Source organism: Ranitomeya imitator, chromosome 3, assembly GCF_032444005.1.
Source record: "Ranitomeya imitator isolate aRanImi1 chromosome 3, aRanImi1.pri, whole genome shotgun sequence".
NCBI classification, from domain to species: domain Eukaryota; kingdom Metazoa; phylum Chordata; class Amphibia; order Anura; family Dendrobatidae; genus Ranitomeya; species Ranitomeya imitator.
This window is the reverse complement of record NC_091284.1, coordinates 788,508,880-788,533,452: the sequence shown is the minus strand read 5'-3', so window position 1 is coordinate 788,533,452 and position 24,573 is coordinate 788,508,880. Positions and strand designations below refer to the sequence as shown.

General features: G+C 41.3%; 1 protein-coding gene across 1 annotated transcript in view; it reads left to right on the top strand.

The window, feature by feature from the left end:
- MAML2 (mastermind like transcriptional coactivator 2) overlaps positions 1–24,573 on the top strand; it is a 235,022-nt gene that overhangs the window by 91,817 nt on the left and 118,632 nt on the right. Inside the window, exon 3 of the mRNA XM_069759182.1 lies at positions 22,459–23,814. Within this exon, the coding sequence (XP_069615283.1) occupies positions 22,459–23,814 (1,356 nt within the window). The remainder of the gene's footprint in view (positions 1–22,458; positions 23,815–24,573) is intronic.

Below are 24,573 nucleotides of genomic sequence, written 5' to 3'. Positions count from 1 at the left end.
GATTCCACGTCTCAGAGCTCGTCCTATTGTTTTTGGTTATTGCCAGATCTCTGTATGTGCGCTGATTACTGCACACTGTGTTGCCTGATTGCCGGCCATAACAGGGGCTGCCTTTTCCTTTGGGGTATTTCTCTGAGGCAAGCTAGGCTTATTTTTCTTTCTTAGGGCTAGCTAGTTTCTCAGGCTGTGCTCGAGGCGCATAGGACTGGTCAGGAGCGCTCCACGGCTACCTCTAGTGTGGTTGGATAGGATTAGGGATTGCGGTCAGCAGAGTTCCCACGTCTCAGAGCTCGTGCTATGTTTTTGGTAATTGTCAGGTCACTTTGTGTGCTCTGAACTTCAAGGTCCATTGTGGTTCTGAATTACCTGTTCATAACAGTCTTTAGTCAGATGTGGTGATTTGTATTTTCTGTGGTGGATATTTTCTAGTGTTTTTTACTGACCGCATAGTACTCTGTTCCATTCTTTCTTTTTAGCTAGTATGGCCTCCTATGCTAAATTCTGATTTCATGTCTGCGTATGTTATTTCCCTCTCCTCTCACCGTCAATATTTGTGGGGGGCTATCTATCCTTTGGGGATTTTCTCTGAGGCAAGATAGGTTTCCTGTTTCTGTCTTTAGGGGAAGTTAGTTCTGAGGCTGTGCCGAGGGGTCTAGGGAGTGTTAGGTACCCCCCACGGCTACTTCTAGTTGCGCTGCTAGGTTCAGGGTTTGCGGTCAGTACAGGGACCACCTTCTCCAGAGTCCGTCTCATGCTGCTCCTAGGCCACCAGATCATAACAGTTAACGTTGTTACGTATGACTGTTGTGTTTGAAACTGTTAAACTGTAAAGCGCTGCGGAATATGTTGGCGCTATATAAATAAAGATTATTATTACCGTATCTACTATATAATTGTCTAAGGGTCACTTCCGTCTGTCCTTCTGTCTTTCTTTCTGTCACGGATATTCATTGGTCGCGGCCTCTGTCTGTCATGGAATCCAAGTCGCTGATTGGTCGTGGCAAATTGCCCACAACCATTGCCATGACCAATCAGCGACGGGCACAGTCCGGCGTCAACATGGCCGCTCCTTCCTCCCTGTAGTCAGTGCCCGCTCCGTACTCCTCTCCAGTCATCGCTCACACAGGGTTAATGGCAGCGCTAATGGACCGCGTTATGCCGCGGTGTAACGCACTCCATTAACGCTGCTATTAACCCTGTGTGAGCAACTTTTTTACTATTGATGCTGCCTATGCAGCCTCAATAGTAAAAAGATCTAATGTTAAAAATAATAAAAAAATAAAAAATCATCATATACTCACATTCCTGCGCCTTTCCCGCTCTTCGCGACGCTCCGGTAACCGCTCCATGCAAGTGGCAGGTTCCAGTGGCAAGAATGGTATGCGACAAGGGCCTGCCATGACGTCACGGTCATGTGACCGCGACGTCATCACAGGACCTGCGCCCATACCAATCCTGGGACCGGAAGCTGCCGTGTGCACAGCACAAAGGGCCAGGACTTGAACGGAGGGTGAGTATATGTTTATTTTTTATTTTAAGTCTGTATACTACATGGCTCTGTGCTGTATACTCCATCGCTGTGTAATATACTACGTGGCTGGGCAATATATACGAGGCTGGGCAATATACTACGTGGCTGGGCAATATACTGCGTGGCTAGGCAATATACTTCGTGGCTGGGCAATATACTACGTGGACATGCATATTCTAGAATACCCGATGCGTTAGAATCGGGCCACCATCTAGTTAGTTATATTCTTGTACATAGGAGCAGTATTATAGCAGTTATATTCTTGTATATAGGGGCAGTATTATAGTTATATTCTTGTATATAGGGGCAGTATTATAGTAGTTATATTCTTGTACATAGGAGCAGTATTCTAGTAGTTATATTCTTGTACATAGGAGCAGTATTATTGCAGTCATATTGTATATAGGGGCAGTATTATAGTAGTTATATTCTTGTACATAGGGGGCAGCATTATAGTAGTTATATTCTTGTACATAGGGGGCAGTATTATAGTAGTTATATTCTTGAACATAGGAGCAGTATTCTAGTAGTTATATTCTTGTACATAGGAGCAGTATTATAGTACTTATATTCTTGTATATAGGGGCAGTATTATAGTAGTTATATTCTTGGCCATAGGGGGCAGTATTATAGTAGTTATATTCTTGTACGTAGGGGGCAGCATTATAGTAGTTATATTCTTGTATATAGGGGCAGTATTATAGTAGTTATATTCTTGTACATAGGAGCAGTATTATAGTAGTTATATTCTTGTACATAGGGGCAGTATTATAGTAGTTATATTCTTGTACATAGGAGCAATATTATAGTAGTTATATTCGTGTACATAGGGGGCAGTATTATAGTAGTAATATTCTTGTATATAGGGGGCAGTATTATAGTAATTATATTCTTGTACATAGGAGGCAGTATTATATTAATTATACTCCTGTACATGGGAGGCGGTATTATAGTAGATATATTCTTGTACGTAGGGGCAGTATTGTAGTAGATATATTCTTGTACATAGGGGGCAATATTGTAGTTATATTCTTGTACATAGAGAGCAGTATTATAGTAGATATATTCTTGTACATAGAGGGCAGTATTATAGTGGTTATATTCTTGTACATAGGGTGCAGTATTATAATAGTTATATTCTTGTATATAAGGGCAGTATTATAGTAGATATATTCTTGTACATGGGAGCAGTATTATAGCAGTTATATTCTTGTACATAGGAGCAGTATTATAGTAGATATATTCTTGTATATAGGAGCAATATTTTATAGTAGATATATTCTTGTACATAGGGGCAGTATTTTAGTAGATATATTCTTGTACATAGGGGCAGTATTATAGTAGTTACATTCCTGTACATAGAGGCAGTATTGTAGTAGATATATTCTTGTACATAGGAGCAGTATTATAGCAGTTATATTTTTGTACATAGGATCAGTATTATAGCAGTTATATTCTTGTACATAGGAGCGGTATTATAGTAGTTATATTCTTATACATAGAAGCAGTATTATAGCAGTTATATTCTTGTACATAGGGGCAGTATTATAGTAGTTATATTCTTGTACATAGGAGCAGTATTATAGTAGGTATATTCTTGTACATAGGAGCAGTATTATAGTAGGTATATTCCTGTACTTAAGGGGCTGTAGTATAGTAGTTATATTCTTGTACATTGGAGGAAGCATTATAGCAGTTATATAATTGTACATAAAGAGAAATATTAATAATAATTAATTTTGTTGCCAGTAAGTGCAGTATTGTCCATTGTTTGGACCTCCTCCGATCAGATATTAATGGAAATCTGTGTGAAATTCCATAAGTTTATGATGGAAAAACAGAAATTCCTCACATCTTGTTTTTTTTTATTTTTAAATCAGATCCTGGAATTATAATCCTGTTGCTATTGGAAAAGTTCACTTAGTCGCCAATCAAGATATAAAGGAAGTGGATTCTAAAAACATTTTTGTGCTTAGTTATATCATTCATTTTCTCTTTATAATATTCTTAAACCCCCCAATTGCTTGTGTGGAAAAACCTCTTGCCAGAAGCCTTGCAGCTAACATTAGCTACAAGGTGTTAAATTGTCATAGCAAATATTTTTCCTTTTCAGCATTAACCAATTCTGTGTCCTTGTTTATGGGGTAACAGTGGTGTGGCTAAGAAATAGTTTTGCATTTTGTTCAATTGGGATGTTTTGGTTTTATATAAACACTCATAAATGGAAATAAATGTTAAAAAAAAATATGGTTATTCAATTAGCAATATGTCCTGTACTCTTAGATTTTATCATTCTGTTAAACGGGTTGTCCTAAACTAGCAGTGAATTTCATACTGAATGTCTAATTAATTTAATAATCCCACCACTTTTCTAATGTACTTCGGCTAAAATTTCCCTGCTCTTCCCTCTTTAGGGTATGTTCACACGTTCAGGATTTCCATCCTTTTTTTTTCAGGACAGTTTTTTTAAAAAACTGCAGCTCTTGGCAGAAAACGCAGGTCCTTTTTTTGTCCTTTTTTGATGCGTTTTTGATGCGTTTTTTGATGCGTTTTTTGATGCGTTTTTTTATCCTTTTTTTACTGTGTGTTTCCTAGGAAGCTTTTTAGGGCTAAAATGGCTGAAAATACCTAACCCTACCCCTAACCCTACCCCTAACCCTACCCCTAACCCTACCCCTAACCCTACCCCTAACCCTAACCCTACCCCTAACCCTACCCCTAACCCTACCCCTAACCCTACCCCTAACCCTAACCCTACCCCTAACCCTACCCCTAACCCTACCCCTAACCCTAACCCTACCCCTAACCCTACCCCTAACCCTAACCCTATTCTAACCTTAGTGAAAAAAAAAAAAAAATTCTTAATTTTTTTTATTGTCCCTACCAATGGGGGTGACAAAGTGGGGGGGGTGTCATTTACTATTTTTTTATTTTGATCACTGAGATAGGTTATATCTCAGTGATCAAAATGCACTTTGGAGCGAATCTGCCGGCCGGCAGATTCGGCGGGCGCACTGCGCATGCGCCCGCCATTTTGCAGGATGGCGGCGCCCAGGGAGAAGACGGCCGGACGGACACCGGGACGCCGGGTAAGTATAAGGGGGGGAGATTAGGGCACGGGGGGGGCATCGGAGCACTGGGGGGGGCATCGGAGCACGGGGGGGGGGGGCATCGGAGCACGGGGGGGCGGGATCGGAGCACGGGGGGGCAGCCACACTCCGCCCACGCACTTCCGCCCGCTCCCCCGCACTTCCTGCTGCAGCGGTTCTGCACATCAAATCGCAGTAAAACCCGCAGATATATTTTTGATCTGCGGGTTTTACTGCGATTTTGACCTCACAATGGAGGTCTATGGGTGCAGAACCGCTGCGGTTCAGGAAGAAGAATTGACATGCTCCTTCTTTTTTCCGGGAGCTATTCAGCGCGTCTTTTTTTTTTACAATTTCCGGACCATGTGCACAGTGTGTCCTGTTTTCCATAGGGTACAGTGTACTGTACCCTGCATGGAAAACAGCTGCGGAACCGCAGCCGCAAAACCGCCGCGGTTCCGCGGTAAAAAACGCACTGTGTGAACATGGCCTTACTCTCTGTGCTTTTTTTTTCACTTCCGATGACTATTGGTTTGAGTCTCTCCCTCCGGTAAGTATTCTAGGATTGTCATTAGGGGACCGGGGCTGCTGTCACTCCTATGCCTTCCTTTTCTGTCCTGAAATAAAGCATCATCGAGGACAGCCCTTCCTTCACTTGCCACAGCTTCTCTCACCACCGTCCCCTGCGCGATGTCCTGTTTTAGTAGCAGTGATTGAGAAGTGACTGCAGCTTCTATCATGCCGCCCTGCATCATCCATCCACGCTTCTGTCCCCGCCACTGCGCATCTTCAGCCCACACTTCTTCAATCCATATTACTGCTGTCCCCACTGCCCTGCATCTTCAGTCCTCAGTCCAGACTTCTTCTGTCTCCACCGTACAAAATATTCAGTCCACACTGCTTGTGTCCCCACCACCCTGGGTCTTCAGTCCACACTTCTTCTGTCTCCACCTCCCCACATCTTCTGTCCACACTTCTGTCTCGGCCATCCAAAATCTTCAGACCACACTGCTTATGTCCCCCCCACTTAGGGTCTTCAGTCCACACTGCTTGTGTCCCCACCACCCCGGGTCTTCAGTCCACACTTCTTCTGTCTCCACCTCCCCACATATTCTGTCCACACTTCTGTCTCTGCCATCCAAAATCTTCAGACTACACTGCTTATGTCCCCACCACTTAGGGTCTTCAGACCACACAGCTTCTGTCCCCACCACCCCAGGTCTTCAGTCCACGCTTCTTCTGTCTCCACCTCCCCACATCTTCTGTCCAAACTTCTGTCTCGGCTGTCCAAAGTCTTCAGACCACACAGCTTCTGTCCCTTCTACTTCGGGTCTTCAGTCCACACTTCTTCTGTCTCAAAAACCCCACATCTTCTGTCCACATTTCTGCCTCGGCCATCCAAAATATTCAGTCCACACTTTTTCTGTCCCCAAGACCCCGTATCGGCAGTCCACCCTTCTTCTGTCTTTGCCACCCCACGTCTTCAGTTCACACTTCTTCTGTCCCCGCTGTCCTGCATCTTCATTCCACACTTTTTCTGTTCCCTCTACCCTGCATCTTTAGTCCGCACTACATCTGTCCCTGCCGCACTCATCTTTAGGCCACGTTCACACGTTCAGTGTTTGGTCAATATTTTACATCAGTATTTGCAAGCCAAAACCAGGAGTGGGTGAAAAATGCAGAAGTGGTGACGTGTTTCTATTATACTTTTCCTCTGATTGTTCCTCTCATGATTTTGACTTACTTTTACTGATGTAAAATCCTGAGTAAATACTGAATGTGTGAACGTGGCCTAAAGATGAGTGCGTAAAGGACAGATGTAGTGTGGACTAAAAATGCAGTGTAAAGGGAACAGAAAAAGTTCACACTTCTGTCCCTGCCACCCACCATCTTCAGTCCACACTCAATGTCCCCGCTGCCCGCATCATCAGTCCACACTTCTGTCTTAGCGTCCGCATCTTTAGTCCACACTGCTTCTGCTTCTTCGGCGATAGAAGCAGGGTGAGTGACAGCCTTATTACGTCTAGTACAACATATATTGACAGAAATAATGTTTTCAAATCTCCAACAAATTTACAGGAACTTTGATGTGTTTAAGTAGAATTTCCTTCCCTTTAGGAGAAAGGCGTGTACTGCCGAGTGTTGTATAAGGTGTGGCTTGGCATGCAATATTTATCCGTAGGTGAAAAACTCTATAGAGGTTCAGCCCGGCTAAACCACAAAGGACAGAGGGATTGTTGATGGAAAAGATTAGACGATCGTGAGAATAGGAGGAGTGTGAGGTTCTGTTTATATGAAATAATATAATATAAGTGCAATTACATTCAGCTATGAAAGCTCCACTAGAAGCTAAATACTAATCTGTTGTTTCTTGTCATTATAATCTGTTCCACATGCCAAAAATGTTTTTTTAAAAACTAGAAGTTCTTTAAATTGTCTTCTTCTGTTGTTTAAAATTAATTTATACATTTAAAAAAAGTACAAAATAAATACATACAACACGACTCCTAAATAAAGATGTAGGCCCCAAAGCAGACCTTTCCCACGTCTGCAATTCATGGTTCTTACAGGTCACAGGTCTCCTGCCTATGAGGCGGTTGAGATTGGGGCAGCAGACCCTACTTGGACCGTGAATGTTGCACGTGTGAAAACCAGCCGACCATATATATATACAGTGCCTACAAGTAGTATTCAACCCCCTGCAGATTTAGCAGGTTTACACATTTGGAATTAACTTGGCATTGTGACATTTGGACTGTAGATCAGCCTGGAAGTGTGAAATGCACTGCAGCAAAAAAGAATGTTATTTCTTTGTTTATTTTTTTTTTTTAAATTGTGAAAAGTCTTTTCAGAGGGTCATTTATTATTCAACCCCTCAACCCACCAGAATTCTGTTTGGTTCCCCTAAAGTATTAAGAAGTAGTTCAGGCACAAAGAACAATGAGCTTCACATGTTTGGATTAATTATCTCTTTTTCCAGCCTTTTCTGACTATTTAAGACCCTCCCCAAACTTGTGAACAGCACTCATACATGGTCAACATGGGAAAGACAAAGGAGCATTCCAAGGCCATCAGAGACAAGATCGTGGAGGGTCACAAGGCTGGCAAGGGGTACAAAACCCTTTCCAAGGAGTTGGGCCTACCTGTCTCCACTGTTGGGAGCATCATCCGGAAGTGGAAGGCTTATGGAACTACTGTTTCCTCCCGTGCCGAGGCCAGGCTTGTCCGAAGAGTCAAGGCTAACCCAAGGACAACAAGGAAGGAGCTCCAGGAAGATCTCATGGCAGTGGGGACATTGGTTTCAGTCAATACCATAAGTAACGTACTCCACCGCAATGGTCTCCATTCCAGACAAGCTCGTAAGGTACCTTTACTTTCAAAGCGTCATGCCAAGGCTCATCTACAGTTTGCTCATGATCACTTGGAGGACTCTGAGACTGACTGGTTCAAGGTTCTCTGGTCTGATGAGACCAAGATCGAGATCTTTGGTGCCAACCACACACGTGACGTTTGGAGACTGGATGGCACTGCATACGACCCCAAGAATACCATCCCTACAGTCAAGCATGGTGGTGGCAGCATCATGCTGTGGGGCTGTTTCTCAGCCAAGGGGCCTGGCCATCTGGTCCGCATCCATGGGAAGATGGATAGCACGGCCTACCTGGAGATTTTGGCCAAGAACCTCCGCTCCTCCATCAAGGATCTTAAGATGGGTCGTCATTTCATCTTCCAACAAGACAATGACCCAAAGCACACAGCCAAGAAAACCAAGGCCTGGTTCAAGAGGCAAAAAATCAAGGTGTTGCAGTGGCCTAGTCAGTCTCCTGACCTTAACCCAATTGAAAACTTGTGGAAGGAGCTCAAGATTAAAGTCCACATGAGACACCCAAAGAACCTAGATAACTTTGAGAAGATCTGCATGGAGGAGTGGGCCAAGATAACTCCAGAGACCTGTGCCGGCCTGATCAGGTCTTATAAAAGACGATTGTTAGCTGTAATTGCAAACAAAGGTTATTCCACAAAATATTAAACCTAGGGGTTGAATAATAATTGACCCACACTTTTATGTTTAAAATTTATAAAAATTGAAGTGAGCAACAAAACTTTTTGGTTTGTAAGATTTATGCATCTGTTAATAAATCCTGATCATGTTTGAAGTTTGAAGGCTCTAACTTATTTGCATCTTATTAAACCTGCTAAATCTGCAGGGGGTTGAATACTACTTGTAGGCATTGTGTGTATATATATATATATATATATATATATATATATATATATATTTATATATATACAGATCAGACTTTTCGTGCATACTGACCCCCATCTTCACACAACCCCAAATCCAGACTGATACGGTGAAGGCATTTAACTTCCTTCCTAAAAAAAATTCCCTTGTTGAATTCTAACCCATGACCCCAGCAAGCGAGGCAGCAACTATAACTGACAACCACGTGGAAGGCAATAAAAAAAAATGGTGATCACCAAGTTGTCAGTACCGTAAGTTACTGTAGCACCTGTAATACTTTTCTGCGCTAAAAGCATAAATAAATGCAACTACTAACAAATTACAACCAACACTTTACAACACATACTTCCATTTGCCAACTTTCAGGCAAACTCTACCATAAGTTGACTGTATGATCAAAAAAATTTGGCCCATAGACGAGACATGATACTTTTTCTCAAGTCACTTCTGCCGCAAACCACTTCCATGCCCCATCTACATCAATTTTTCATCTTCTCCATACCTCCTAAGTTATTAGGTTCTGTAGAAGGACGTAGATCTGAGGATTTATTATGATGGAATATAGGCTGAACTATGTTACTATGTTACTATGGAAGAAATCTTCCAAAATATCAGGGTTTTTTGGGAAGATTTGGCAGCACCTCATAATTGCCAACTCTTACGGGAGTTAGGGAAGTCTACCATTAGTAATCACTTTGGTTATGGACTTTGGTTACCAGAAATAATTTTGGTAAATATTCTTTTTATCCTGCATTGAGCGACACAGTGGTCCCCAGACGAGTAGGTACACGATGTGAACTTCAGAGCTCCTATGGAAGCTTTTAATATAAAAATTACAATGTGTATTGTACTGTGAGTGTGAGCTCTACTATGTGGTCTGGAACGATGGGGACAACTTTGAAACTTTTACATATGGGCATTAGTAGGAGACTGGTCTTAAGGCTTTTTTATTGGCATTACTACTAGGCTGCCACTATGGGCACTGCTATGAGCATGAACGCCGTGAGGTTGATCCAACGGGTACTACTATGAAGCTTCTTTTATACACATTACTGTGCGTCTAGAACTCGAAATAAATCAATTTTGCTTCAAATTTTCCAAAAAAAAGGCGGAATTCCCAATTCTAAACATTTTGGATTTGATTCGCTCTAACCCAGGAAAATTTTGATTGATTAATTAAAATATGAATTATACTCATCTTGTCAGATCCGTTTTTATGCCACGTGCTCCCTTGTCCTCCTTATTGGCCTTCTAGTCTTCCGTTCTTCTGGTATCCCCCTTCCATTCTTCCTAAGTTTCAGCAGGCAGTCATTCTGAGACCTGTGATTGGTCTCAAACGGCCAAGTCGAGTGGAGGAAAACATCTAGACCCCCATTTGACAGCTTGAGGCCCCCCAGGCGGCCATGGGTGGCCAATCATAGGTCTCAGATTGACCTTATGTGCAAGAATGGAAGTCTGTAGAGGAGGACCAAGAAACTAGATGGACAGAGGGAACATAAGAGAAGGGGCGAGTTAAAAGTTGGGTTTTTTTAGTAATTTTTTCACCCTTTCATCACAGCAATTGGGATAGTTTTGATTTAGCACTGAATGGAATCTGTTGTTTGAATATGAGCGAATCTGTCCAATTCAAATTTCAGGAGATTGCCTCATATGAATGGGGATTACTTGGACACTGGAGTTATATGAATCATTACGAAGCTTCTATAATAGTCATTTAACATGTGGCTTGTACTAAGGCCGCAATTATGAATCTAGACCCGAGGGACATCTATGAAGCTTTTATTATGACCATTAATAGGAGGCGGACTCTGGCAGCTACTACTATGAAGCTTTTGATATAGGCATTAGTGTGAGACTTCTACTATGAGTATGATCCATCGGTGATAATTCTGAAACTTTTATTATGGGCATTGCTAGGTTCTATAGGCACTGCTATGAGTCTGGAATCATGAGGACACCTATGAGGTTGTCCTATGGGTACTACTGCGAAATTTAAATTAAGAGAGTCATACATTCTAGATCACGTGAAGTAATTATTCCCCTCTACTCCGCCTTGGTCAGACCTCTTCTGGAATACTGAGTCCAATTCTGGGCGACACTTTAAAAAAAAAAAAAAAAGACATCGAAAAACTGTAGCAAGTTCAGAGAAGAGCTACCAGGATGGTGAGCGAACTGCTAACTATGTCCTACGAGGAACGGTTAAAGGATCTGGGAATGTTTAGCTTGCCAAAAAAGAAGGCTGAGAGGAGACTTAATAGCTGTCTACAAATATCTGAAGGGCTGTCACATTGTAGAAGGATCATCCTTATTCTCATTTGCACATGGAAACACAAGAATCAATGGAATGAAACTGAAAGGGAAAAGATACAGATTAGATATTAGAAAAAAAAACTTTTTGACAGTGAAGGGAGATCAATGAGTGGAACAGGCTGCCACAAGAGGTGGTGAGTTCTCTTTCAATGGAAGTCTTCAAAGGCTGGATAGACATCTGTCTGAGATGGTTTAGTGAATCCTGCATTGAGCAGGTGGTTGGTCACCATGACCCTGGAGGTCTCTATGGCCAATGTTGTGAGTATTGTCCTGGGCGTATAATCGTAAGTGGGTTAGAAGGTGTTAACAGAATATTCAGGGGTGGGTCCAACATCAGAAAGCACTCCCCTTTTGTCTTTTCAATTTTACTTGATGCAGGAACTACATTTTTCTTTCCAACTTTTTCAACAATAAAAGACAGAAATTGGATCACCCGAAAATAAACAAGATGAAAAGCTTTTTTATTCCTCAGTCCTAAATTGCAAATGACCCCCATAGAAAGCCTATTATTTTACCCCTTCTCTCTGTCTCCGTGAACGTTGAATCATGCCTATAAAAATTTTCCTTGCATACTGATTAACACCAGTGCGTATCTGGCGGAGGGAACTGATCTCTCTGCTATTATTTTATTACACAGTGAAACCTCTTCAATGACTGCTCCAAATCCCACTTCCTCAATCATTCATTGATGTGAATAAAACAGATCTGGCAGGCAGAGGCCTCGTATATGCCTCATGCACAGCCCTCCTCCTCCTCCTCCTCCTCCTCGGCTGAAGACAGTCAATAAAACTTGTAGAAAGACAAAGCAAAACTGGTGCAAAGGCCATCTGTGGTGAGTGAGACCTACCTGAACTTCACCCTTCAGAACTGGGAACAGGATAGACCACCAGGCAAGAAAAACGTTTTGAATGTGTTTAACGTGGCTAAAAAAATAAATAAAATAAATGTATAAACTTTTTTTGACATCTATTTAAAACAGGGAATTCACCATTCAAGATGTGAAATATTTTGCTTAAATTATGTATCATGTTATACTCCACTCACAATCAAAGCTGCATACAAACTTGTATGGTTCATCTCCAAGCACACCTCTGCTAGTTAGACCTGCCTCCAAAGTTTGGATCCCCATTTGCAGGACATAGGGTATGAAACAAGGATCTTCCCACCCAGGAACCCTCCCCCAAAGAATACAATGGGACAAATTTGCCCCAATTGAGGTCTGATTGGTGGATTTGAAGCTTTGTGTCAGGGGAAAACAACGCTCTGGTCAGTGGAAAGATTTATTAAAAAGTTAATGGTAGAGAATTTTAGAATTTAAAAACGACATGAGGGTTTAACCCTTTAGGAACATTACCTATTTCACACAACAATGGGGCATTCCAAGAGCCATAGTCTTTTTTATTATTTTTTAAATTTTTCTGTTGATTTCTTTCTTTTTCTTTCTTTCTTTCTTTCTTTCTTTCTTTCTTTCTTTCTTTCTTTCTTTCTTTCTTTCTTTCTTTCTTTTATTTTTCTTTTTCCTTTTCATTTCCTTTCCTTCCTTTTCTTTTCTGTTTTCTTTCTCTTTATTTCTTTCTGTCTTTCCTTTTCTTTTTTTATTTTTCTATTTTCCTCTCCTTTCAATTTCTTTCCTTTTCTTTTTATGTTCCCTTTTCGTTGTATTTTTCCTTTTCTTTTCCTTTCCTTCCTTTTCTCTTTCTTTCTTTCTTTTTTTCTCTTTCTTTCTTTCTTTCTTTCTTTCTTTCTTTCTTTCTTTCCTTTTCTTTTTATGTTCCCTTTTCTTTGTATTTTTCCTTTTCTTTTCCTTTCCTTTTTGTTTTTTTTTTTTTTACTTTTCTTTTCCTTTTCCTTTCTTTATTTTCTTTCTTTCAAAAGTTTGGTGTTGTTTTTTTTGTTTAAATAAACTACAGTTTGGTTAACAAGGGTTTTCTGAAACTGAAAGACCCCGTTAAACTTTATTAACACAACCTTACCTTTCTTTTATCCTCCTAGGGGACTTGAACAAGTGATCTCTTGATCGCTTACATAATTCTTCCTAATGCATGGTCCATTGAGCAGAAGCCGATGGTCGATCTGGACTAATTGGTACACAGAGATGGCTTCCTCTTAATGTCACAGCATCTAAGGGGTTAAGCAGCTGGGATCTACTGTGTTTTTCTAATCCTAATGCATAGAGCGGGACCCCCACTGTCATTCTCCACTGGGCCGACAGGCGCAGTGACTGTGGTTTACCTAGAGGCGATCTATGATCTACATGTTAGTTATAGTCCGTCAAGGGGTCAAAGGGGAACATCCACTTTTAGGTAAACTGTACTAACTCAGGCTAGCTATTGCGCATGATTTCTAGTAAGCTGATATACTCCAGGGGTTTTTATGTTGCTCCATTAAATTAAATATTTAGCGGTATTAAAAAGTGGTTTTTCTCCCACGAGACAATATGCAGCTAATAGGATAAATGTGCCTCCACACATGGTGTCTTCTCATACTGGAAGTTACTGTGACCTTGTCTGTGTTCTTGTAGTAGAGATGACTATTTTGAAAAGTATTAATAATGATTTTGTTTACAAGAAGGATTTTAGTCATTATCACTATTTCATCTGTGCTTTAATGTGAAAATGGACAGAAATTAGCAGCAGAAGAGGAGTATGTTGACCTTGCACTAGGCAGTGACCTGATCAGTCATGTGGTTAAAGGAGTTTTCTGACAAAAGATAGCTGAAAAATATCTAATTGCTGGGGCTGCCACCGATCATGAAAATAGGGGTTCCGATCTCCCATTTCTTTCTGTGGTCGGAATTAAATAAAGCACCATACTCGTGGATGGCAGCTGCTTATACATACAGTGACACTGGGTTTGTAGTAAGTTACCTCGGTAAGTCCTATAGACACAGAATGGAGCTGCAGCTATCCCATGGTGCTGCATTTATTTCCAACCACGGAAAGTCGGAATTGGGGATCAGGACGTGAGACATTTAATAAACCCCTTTAATAAAGGGCGGAGCTTTGTGTGCACCAGTGTCATTAAATAGATGGGATTAGAACGCTGTATAACCAATCAGATCATGGGGACGATGTCCACAACAGGACAGGAGTGTGATGGGCTTTTTTTTGTGGGAAGAAACTATTTCTTAATTTGTATGATTTAGCGAGGACAGGGCTGCATATGTCAGTTTTCAGTGTTGTCATGTGGGTGAATTTACCATCAGATCAGGGTACTGGTGACAGCAGCAGAACAAGAGTGTGATGATCTTCTAGGAGAAAGTGACCTGCCCACACATATAAATATGTTAATGAGGACAGGACAAATGTCCGAGTCAGTGGCATCATGTGTTTTGAGTTAAAACCTTTCTGTATCAGTTCATAAGTACTTCTTCAGCTGAGGAAGAGTGTGATAAACTTAAAGAGAACACTTCAATGGATTTTTTTAATTTAAACTGAATACCTCCCCCAATTGCCATTACTCCACTGATTCTGGAACAGTTTTTCTTTTTCTTCTATGCCTCTCCATTCCAAAGTTATACCCCAAGTAACAATGGTGCAAATTTTCCTTTCCACAAATTAGGCGTGTACCACAGACCTTCCCTGTGGGCGTGGCCATGTTTTGATTGGCCAGTAGAAAAAGCAAACGCCCACTGGGACGCTCTGTGTCATACACCCAGTGAGTTTATGGTACAAATTACACCATTTTTACAGGGGACATAACTTTGGAACCGAGGGGCTCAGAAGAAAAAGAAAAACTGCTTCAGAATCAATGGAGCAGTGGAATTGGGGAGAGGTTCTAAGTTTTAATTTTTAAAAATCCAGTGAAAAGTCCTTTTAAGGAAGGTAGTGACCTACGTGATCTTATGATAATGAGGTAAATATAGGACAGAGCTGGGTCCACAGTGTAATATTAAAGAAACAGTTCATTGATTCCTAAGGGCAATTTTTAACCCAGCTGTATGGAGATATCAGTAAATTGTAGGGGGTCCTAGAGTCGTCTTATCATTTGGGGGAATCTTTTTGACAAAAAGTTTTTTAATGTACGTGCATCAAACACTTTCTTGTTTGCCCATTCACAGCTATTGAGTAATCCACACTTTTGGGGACTTTTCTAGAGCCGTCTGCTCCATCTCTGAACAGTCACATATTATTCTCTCCTAAGTAAAATTGATAGAGGGTGAAGGAAACAGGCAAAAATTCCAAAGTGATGAGACGACGATAATAAATAGACGTAACCTTCAAAAACAATTATTAGGGCTATTAAAACAATGCGAAGAGTAAGAGTGACCTAAAAGAGAGCATTGTTTCCCTGCGCACACCATCACATCCACAAGCCCAGTGGGGTGTATGTTTCCCGTGCTGGAACGATGACCGGCTCCTCTGTGTTTGCCAACAAGTCTTTATTCGGGAAAGAATAAAAATGCTGACACGTGCACTTATTTTGTCTTGGACAGCGCTATGGTACAACACAAAATCCCAAATTACTTAAACACATGGGACCACTTTGTATTGTGAGAATGTGGATGTTAGCGGGCTGGAAAGCATGCCACCGTCACACATACTGACCCGTATACACTTATGGTTATGTTATATCCCAAATCTAAGCTCCCAACATGATTTTGACTAGTTGTCCAATTTGATATTTATATCGAGGTCACCTTCACTGTTTACAAGCACAGCGCCACACATTTTGCAATGGCTGTACTTGGTATTGCAGTGAAGGCTCATTCACTTTCATGGGGCGGAGCTGCAGTACCAGGGACGGCCACCATGGAATATGGCGCTATGTCTGTGATATGGATTACTTATTTCGGCATCTATATGGAAGTGCCATTATGGATAAAGTCTTATACTGCATTCCAGTAATAACTGGGCACTGTATTGCATTATTATTTGTGGATTATATGGCGCACCAACTATCGACTTATAAAAAGCCTCTGATGTACAGTACAGAGCAAAAGTTTGGACACACCTTCTCATTTAAAGATTTTTCTGTATTTTCATGACTATGAAAATTGTACATTCACACTGAAGGCATCAAAACTATGAATTAACACATGTGGAATTATATACTTAACAAAAAAGTGTGAAACAATTGAAATTATGTCTTATATTCTAGGTTCTTCAAAGTAGCCACCTTTTGCTTTGATGACAGCTTTCCACAGTCTTGGCATTGTCTTGATTAGCTTCAAGAGGTAGTCACTGGGAATGGTCTTCCAATAATCTTGAAGGAGTTCCCAGAGATGGTTAGCACTTGTTGGCCTTTTGCCTTCACTCTGCGGTCCAGCTCACCCCAAACCATCTCGATTGGGTTCAGGTCTGGTGACTGTGGAGGTCAGGTCATCTGGCGTAGCACCCCATCACTCTTTCTTGGTCAAATAGCCCTTACACAGCCTGGAGGCGTGTTTGGTGTCATTGTCCTGTTGAAAAATAAATTATGGTCCAACAAAACGCAAACCGGATGGAATACTATGCCGCTGCAAGATGCTGTGGTAGCCATGCTGGTTCAGTATGCCTTCAATTTTGAATAAATCCCCAACAGTGTCACCAGCAAAGCACCCCCACACCATCTCACCTCCTCCTCCATGCTTCACGGTGGGAATCAGACATGTAAAGTCCATTCGTTCACCTTTTCTGCGTCGCACAAAGACAGGGTGGTTGGAACCAAAGATCTCAAATTTGGACTCATTGGACCAAAGCACAGATTTCCACTGGTCTAATGTCCATTCCTTGTGTTCTTTAGCCCAAACAAGTCTCTTCTGCTTGTTGCCTGTCCTTAGCAGTGGTTTCCTAGCAGCTATTTTACCATGAAGGCCTGCTGCACAAAGTCTCCTCTTAACAGTTGTTGTAGAGATTTGTCTGCTGCTAGAACTGTGTGGCATTGACCTGGTCTCTAATCTGAGTTGCTGTTAACCTGCGATTTCTGAGGCTGGTGACTCGGATAAATTTATCCTCAGAAGCAGAGGTGACTCTTGGTCTTCCTTTCCTGGGGCGGTCCTCATGTGAGCCAGTTTCTTTGTAGCGCTTGATGGTTTTTGCCACTGCACTTGGGGACACTTTCAAAGTTTTCCCAATTTTTCGGATTGATTGACCTTAATTTCTTAAAGTAATGATGGCCACTTGTTTAGCTGCTTTTTTCTTGCCATAATACAAATTCTAACAGTCTATTCAGTAGGACTATCAGCTGTGTATCCACCAGACTTCTGCACAACACAACTGATGGTCCCACCCTCATTTATAAGGCAAGAAATCCCACTTATTAAACCTGACCGGGCACACCTGTGAAGTGGAAACCATTCCCGGTGACTACCTCTTGAAGTTCATCAAAAGAATGCCAAGAGTGTGCAAAGCAGTCATCAAAGCAAAAGGTGGCTACTTTGAAGAAACTAGAATATAAGACATAATTTCAGTTGTTTCACACTTTTTTGTTAAGTATATAATTCCACATGTGTTAATTCATAGTTTTGATACCTTCAGTGTGAACGTACAATTTTCATAGTCATGAAAATACAGAAAAATCTTTAAATGAGAAGGTGTGTCCAAACTTTTGGTCTGTACTGTACATATATTTCACTCAATTTTTTTCTCTTGTATCAATACCTTTTATTTAGTGAATACCAATAAATTAATTACCTTATGTTTCTGAAATCATCATATAGATGCCTTTGAGAAGTCTATCTTAGTGACAGATAACTATCATTGTGACTCTTAAAGGGGCATTCTCAAGTTTGGAAGTTATGTAAACTTCCCGATTGTTGGGAACCCCTACTTTTCCAGATATTATCATCACTGTCTCCACAGGGACTCACTATCTAAATTCCCTATTAGTATGTCCTCGGAGGGTGAGAAGAAACCCATGGAAACATGGTAGAACATGCAAATTCATTGCAGATTTTGGCCTTGGGGGTCCATCGCACCCCCCCCCCCCCCGCCCCCTTCCTTCTTATGGAAGTGCCAAAGACAAGCTGAACATAGTGCTCGGCTAGCTCCGGCAGTCCTACTAAGAATGACCACCTCTCCATTCACACAGATCCCCAGGTCTTTGGATTGTTGAAGGTCCCATCAGCCGGACCCCAGAGATCGCGAAGTTATCCCATATAAAATGGCTATGCTTACTGACAGATTCCTTTTAATTTGTGTAGAGGAATGGAGAGTTGGAGAACCAACATTGGATGAAGCATCACTGAGACCTTCCTTTTCTACATGTCCATGGATGCCAGAGAGAGGTCCCCTCCTCAATAGTTTCAGAAGCTGAAAAATACAGTCTGTAACGTTGTCCTGTCAATCACTATTATTATTTAATGGCCTTCAGCTCGATTTCGACCCATGGTGACTTGATGGATGAACTCTCTATAGGAAGATCCATCTTGTGCAAACCTAGATAGGTCCACCAGGGTCTTCTCCACCGTTATCGTGACTGTATCAAGCCATCGGGTTTCTCCTTCATGGTAGCCACATTACTGTGCGGCAGAAAGACCTGGCAATCTACTATCGGATTATGCCAAGAAAACTGGATGGAGAGAACTAAATGAATTTTATATAGTGCGGGAAGATCCACACCTGTCAGTCACTAACTGATCATAAACCAATCAAGAAATCCATGCTCCCGAATTAATGAAAAAATCCACCCAAATCTACATTAAGGTCTTTTTTTTTCTTTTGGACCCATGTTGACTATTGCAACATCATGCGAAATAAAAAAAATATCCCAGAAGCTGTTAATCATGAACCTGATTTAATGATTCCTCCCAGTGCCAAGATTGAAATGTGCTTTTAGTCGCTCCACCCCACCAGATGTCCAGTAAAATATACAACTGGCTGCGAGCCATGCTAAGCCAAGAACCGGACTGACATGCAGCTAAACGCATTCTCCTGTGATTGATCTGGGAAAGGTGGCAAATTGTATAATTAATTAGGATAGGCGGTGCCAACATATGGATCGTTTATCAATGATCCCACCAATATGCCAGGAATTTTCGACTGTACCAGATACTCGTAGTGATAACATGTGCCGTGTGTAAAGGCGTCTTCACCATTCTATTACCCTGCAAAATGTGATTGAATTTCTGTTGGCAAGAACATTTTAATCGGTTGTACTCAGAAACGAAATTCGCATTTCCACTTGAAAAGATATCAAAGTATGAGATGTATTCGGAGGTATATACCCTTTTTTATACTAGTGTTGTTTTATATGGCAGAGACTACTTGGAGACTCCTTAGACAACAGGAGTAAAAATCAGGTTTTGTCTTTCCTAGGAGAATGTGCGCAGAATTCTTGGGCAACTATTAGTGTGCAAAATTATTGTATAACTACCGTAAATGAAAAATGTAAATTAATCCATCTCAGTTGTTTATTTTCATCTGTCATAGTGAGAATAAGAACCAAACTACTCAAAATGTACAAAAATAGGTTTCTGAATTAAAAAAAAAAAAATCTCAGTGACCAATATAGTAATATGGACACCTTTATATTTAATGCCAGCCATAAGCTCCATCCATTAAGTTTATTCTTCTGTTGACTATCAGCTTTTTGGGCAGCTCCAACCACGGCCTCAGACACTAATCAGAGAGGCCACTGTTTTTCCTTCACCATAAATCTCCCATATAAGAAGGGCCACAAGTTCTCAGGAGGGTTTATGCCAGGTGAGGACGGGGCTGGGTCATTATTCTCTCATCTTTAAGGCCTTTCCTGGCAGCCAAGCAGTGGTGACATTGATGCTGAGATGGAGCATTGTTCTGCATAAGGATCATGGTTTTCTTGAAAATTGCTGACATTTTCCTTTACTACCGCTGGAAGAAAGTGTCTTCTGAAAACTGTCATTTGAGAGTAGATTTTGACTCCATCTTCAACCCAAAAAGGTTCAACACTCCCATCTTTAGTAATATCAGCCCATAGCAGTGCCCAGCCTCCATCTTGCTGAGTTCTGAGTGGAAGTTTGTGCCTATCAGTGATCCAGGCACGGCCCATCCATCTGGTCCTACAAGAGTCACTTTCATCTCATCAGTCCATAAAATCTTTGAAAAATCTGTCATCAGATATTTCTTGGCCCAGCCTTGACATTTCCACTTCTATGTCTTGCTCAGCAGTGGTCGGATTTAAGCCTTTTTCACCTTGGCCATGTCTCTAGGCACTGAACACTTTGTACTGCTGTGTCTTGCGCAGTGATGGTCAGGCTCAGCCTCCTCTCCTCAGCCATGTCTGAGTACTGAGCACCTTGTACTTCTGTATCTTGCGCAGTGATGGTCAGGCTCAGCCTCCTCTCCTCAGCCATGTCTGAGTACTGAGCACCTTGTACTTCTGTATCTTGCTCACTGGTGGTCGGGTTTCAGCCTCCCTTACCTCGGCCGTGTTTCTGAGCACAGAACACCTTGTACTGCTTTGTCTTAGTCGGTGGTGGTTAGTTTCAGCCCTCCTTACCTCGGTCATGTCTCTGAGCACCTTGTACTTCTGTGTCTTGCCCAGTGCTGGTTGGCTTTCATCATCCTCACCTCGGCCATGTCTCTGAGCACTGAACACCTTGTACTTCCGGCCTCCAGGTAGGTTGCAGTTCTGGAATATGGCATCACTGGAGGATATTGGGTTCCTGGTCGATTCACCTTTCATTCCTCTCACATATTTGACAATTAATGGGCGTCTCTTTTTTTTCTCAACAAGTTTTTACGACCCTGATGACCATTTGTAACAAAACTTTTGATGGTTTTGTGATCGTCTAAATACCTTAGTAATTTCAGGAGCTGCATCCCTTTGTAAGAACAATGACAATTTTTGACTTTTCAGATCAGTTAAATATCTTTTTCGGCCCATTTTGCCTGAGGAGAACAAACTGCCTAATAATTCTGCACACCTTCATAATGGTGGTTAATATATGTAGGCCTCATCCTCCCTTGTTAGACAAATACACATCACATGATTATAAAGCACGGAGTTCGAAAATCTACATAAAACTTATGATACGCTCAAAATACTCACGTGCCCACAGTGTAAAGGGAAGCTGGCAATAGTATAGGTGCCTTTTTACGACACACCGTATGGTGCTATTTTAGCCCACCTCATGGCACTGTTAGTTGGGAACTGTATGGAGCAGTTATTTGGGCAATCTATGTTGGCTATAGTTTGGTAGTTTATGACGTGGTTATTTGTAAGCCCTATGATTGTATCTTTTATAGTAAACCATATAGATGGCGGATCAATAGAAAAGAATATCCATGGCACAATCCAACCTAAATGCCCGCTTGCATATTAAAGAAATGTCATACATGCTTACTGAATTTATTGGCATCGGCTGACCATTTAAAGTGTACCGGGGCCTTCAAACTTGTCCCCCTGACAGATGATGGTGAGCAGAAGAAGAATTGGACATGTTGACTTTGATCGCCCAATGCATCTAGTGGCGTAAGTGACTTACTCTACCTTCCCTATTGAAAGCACATGTATGCTCGGCCCAACCAAGTGTGCATTTGTCAGTCAGCAGTTATTTAATGGGAACCTTTAGGCCATCTTTCATTATGAGATCATACACATGACCTCATAACAATACATTTTGTGGTGTGTTTTTTCCTGTATCATACTTAATTTTTTTTTTTACCTTTTTAATTCTTTTTAGGCAGTATCTTTAGTTGAAGTTTTATACTGAACAGCATCTGCCCGGTGTCCATTGTCCCTTGTTAAATATGTTTTCACACATATTATTATTGTAAATTTCCAGTATATTTACTCTGCTGTGTAGAAAATGAGAACCCATACAAATATACTGCCTTAACCGTATTTAATTTCTCCAATTCCCTCTTCATTATGACGGCATTCATGAGCATTTTCCATCTCCCAGAGCTGATATCGTATTACATTCGTTAACTTTCATAGAACTTTAAGCTGCCAGCGCTTGCATTGATCATATTAAAAGACGGCTGCTGTTTTCCTGCCTGGAGAACATTTTAGAAAGTGGAAGTGGAAAGGTCTAAAGTTTATTTTTGCAATAATTGAGCAAAGCGTTTGAACAGATAGTAGAACCCTAAAGTTTATCGATAGGGTAAAGCGCAATGAAATCTTTTCAATTAAAGTCTTAGTTTCCTTCATTGCTGTGTCTTCCATTCAGAACAAAAAAAAACCCTCAACATTTAAAAAAATAAAATTTCCCCCTTGGTCGTCTCTAACCATGATCCAGACTTGCTTGTAAGAATGGGGATGTCAAGGTCAAAAATCAAATGTCGAATGACCATCTGGATTTATGCAATTGACTCGTAAAAAAAAAAAATTGTATACATTTCCTAAATGTTTCTTTTGTCTTCTTTTTTTTCTTTTAGCTCCAAGGATCTTTGAAGAGAAGACTAGTGGTGAACGTATCCCCAGCAAACAGTAAGAGGTCGAACGGTGTATCAGATAATACCTTCCTCAATTTCAAGAAAATTAAAAGCAACGAATGTGTTTCAATGGGGCAAAACATGTACCATGCAGTTGATGCAGGGAACCAGTCAATCAATGGGGCAATGACAATGGAGCAGACGATGCATAGGAAGAACGGCAATATAGCAAACAATGACATGTTTAATACAACTCTAAAAGACATCAAAAAGGAACCTGGAGAGAACCTATCATGCAGCAAACATCTTGATTCCCGACTTTCTCATGAAAACGTCTTTAGATATGGAGATGACAGTGGTGATCAGCTAATGGACCCAGAACTCCAAGAGCTGTTTAATGAGTTTACTTATATTTCGGTGCCACCAATGAGCGATCTTGAATTGCAAAATATGATCAATATAACAATTAAGCAAGATGAACCTTTCAACATAGACATAGGACAACAAAACCAAAGAAACACATCGTCATCTTTACCTATGGACAAGGTAGTCATTAAAAGTGAGTATTCTCCATGTTTAAACCCTACGAGGGTTGGTTCACCACAGATGAGACCTTCTTCAACAGGGCCAACGTTTTCCATGTCTAGTTCACCATTGGCTTCTTCGCCAAGCACTACAGTGGCCCAAAACCAGGGCCAATCCCAGGTGTCTTCTTGTGTGAACCGGATGAGTAATTGGCAAGAACTTTCTCATGCTCAACAACTCAAACAAATGGCTGCCAATAGACAACATAACTTAATTCAGCAACATCAGCCTAATACATCTTCTACTTGGTCAAATGTTCCTCCAACGACGCAGCCATCAAGGCAGTATGGACTGGAGAAGGTTCCAAGTCCTTTTCGACAACAACAGTTAAGTCCTCATGGTGCTTCTGTGAGTACCTCTCCTGGAAGTGGAAGCCAACAAAGAGCAATGGGTAACTACCTATACAAAAGTAGTTCCCCGAACACCTCAGCTGAGATGATGAAGCCTCAGGAGACCAATAAGAACACCATGACTTCCAGTCATTTACCTGCAGATCATCATCTGGGCATGTCTAAGCCTCTATTTCATTATGGCTCTGACCAACCAAATCAACAAGTGTCTTCAGTCTTGGGTACACAACCCAAACCTGGTTTACAGTTCCAACCACAACAACCTCAGAGTTCTTCAACATCTCAACATGATGCAACACAATCGGTTAATACAGTCTCCAACCAGTCACTGCCACGGTCGTCAAATTTTCAGCAGAAGATTATTCAGAAAATAGCAAATCAGTCAATGCTAGGACTTCAGTATCCACCAGTACATCAACAACAGGTAAAGTGACCTTTTTTTTTTATAAATTATGTGTTCAGAACCATATTTTTCCTTAAAGGTGGTGTTTAGTACTTACATTTTGATGACCTATCCTTAGGGAGCAGTTAAAAAGCCGTATAAAGCAAGATCAGGACGCAATGCATGGACTGGCCAATGACTCTCTCGCTCGTGTGACAGCTTCACATATTTCCCTGCAGCTATCACGCTTTGTTCTGGAGGGCCACCAGCCAGTATGTGCATTTCTTTCCAATCTCGCTCCAATTTATAAGGCCAATTCACTGCGCCTTTAGGAAAGGTCATCAATATTAGATGGATGGGGATGTGATACCTGGCATCCCCGCCGATCAGCTGTTCATAGTGTTGGAGGTGCTCAGTTGTTGGGTAGAACATCATTCGATAAGGGACGTATGTGTAGTACCCAGCCTCGGCCAATATACAGTTGACGGATCTATGACATTCTGCTTCAGCAACAGACCACATCCAGCTGCCACCGGGAACAACTGATTGGCGGGGGTACCGGATGTCACACCCCCACCAATCTTATATTGATATCTTATCTTAAGGATATCAGTATAAAAGTACCAGACAATCTCTTTAAAAATAACCTATGACTTGGAAGTTGGTGTCTAATCTAAGGGCTAAAGCAGAAGGAGCTGAACAGATTGATATATTGAGTGGGTAGTATAGAGAATTAGGACTAAGTAGGACCTCCCACTGGACTCCTCATAATAAAAAGGACCGAAATCTGCATGAATAGAA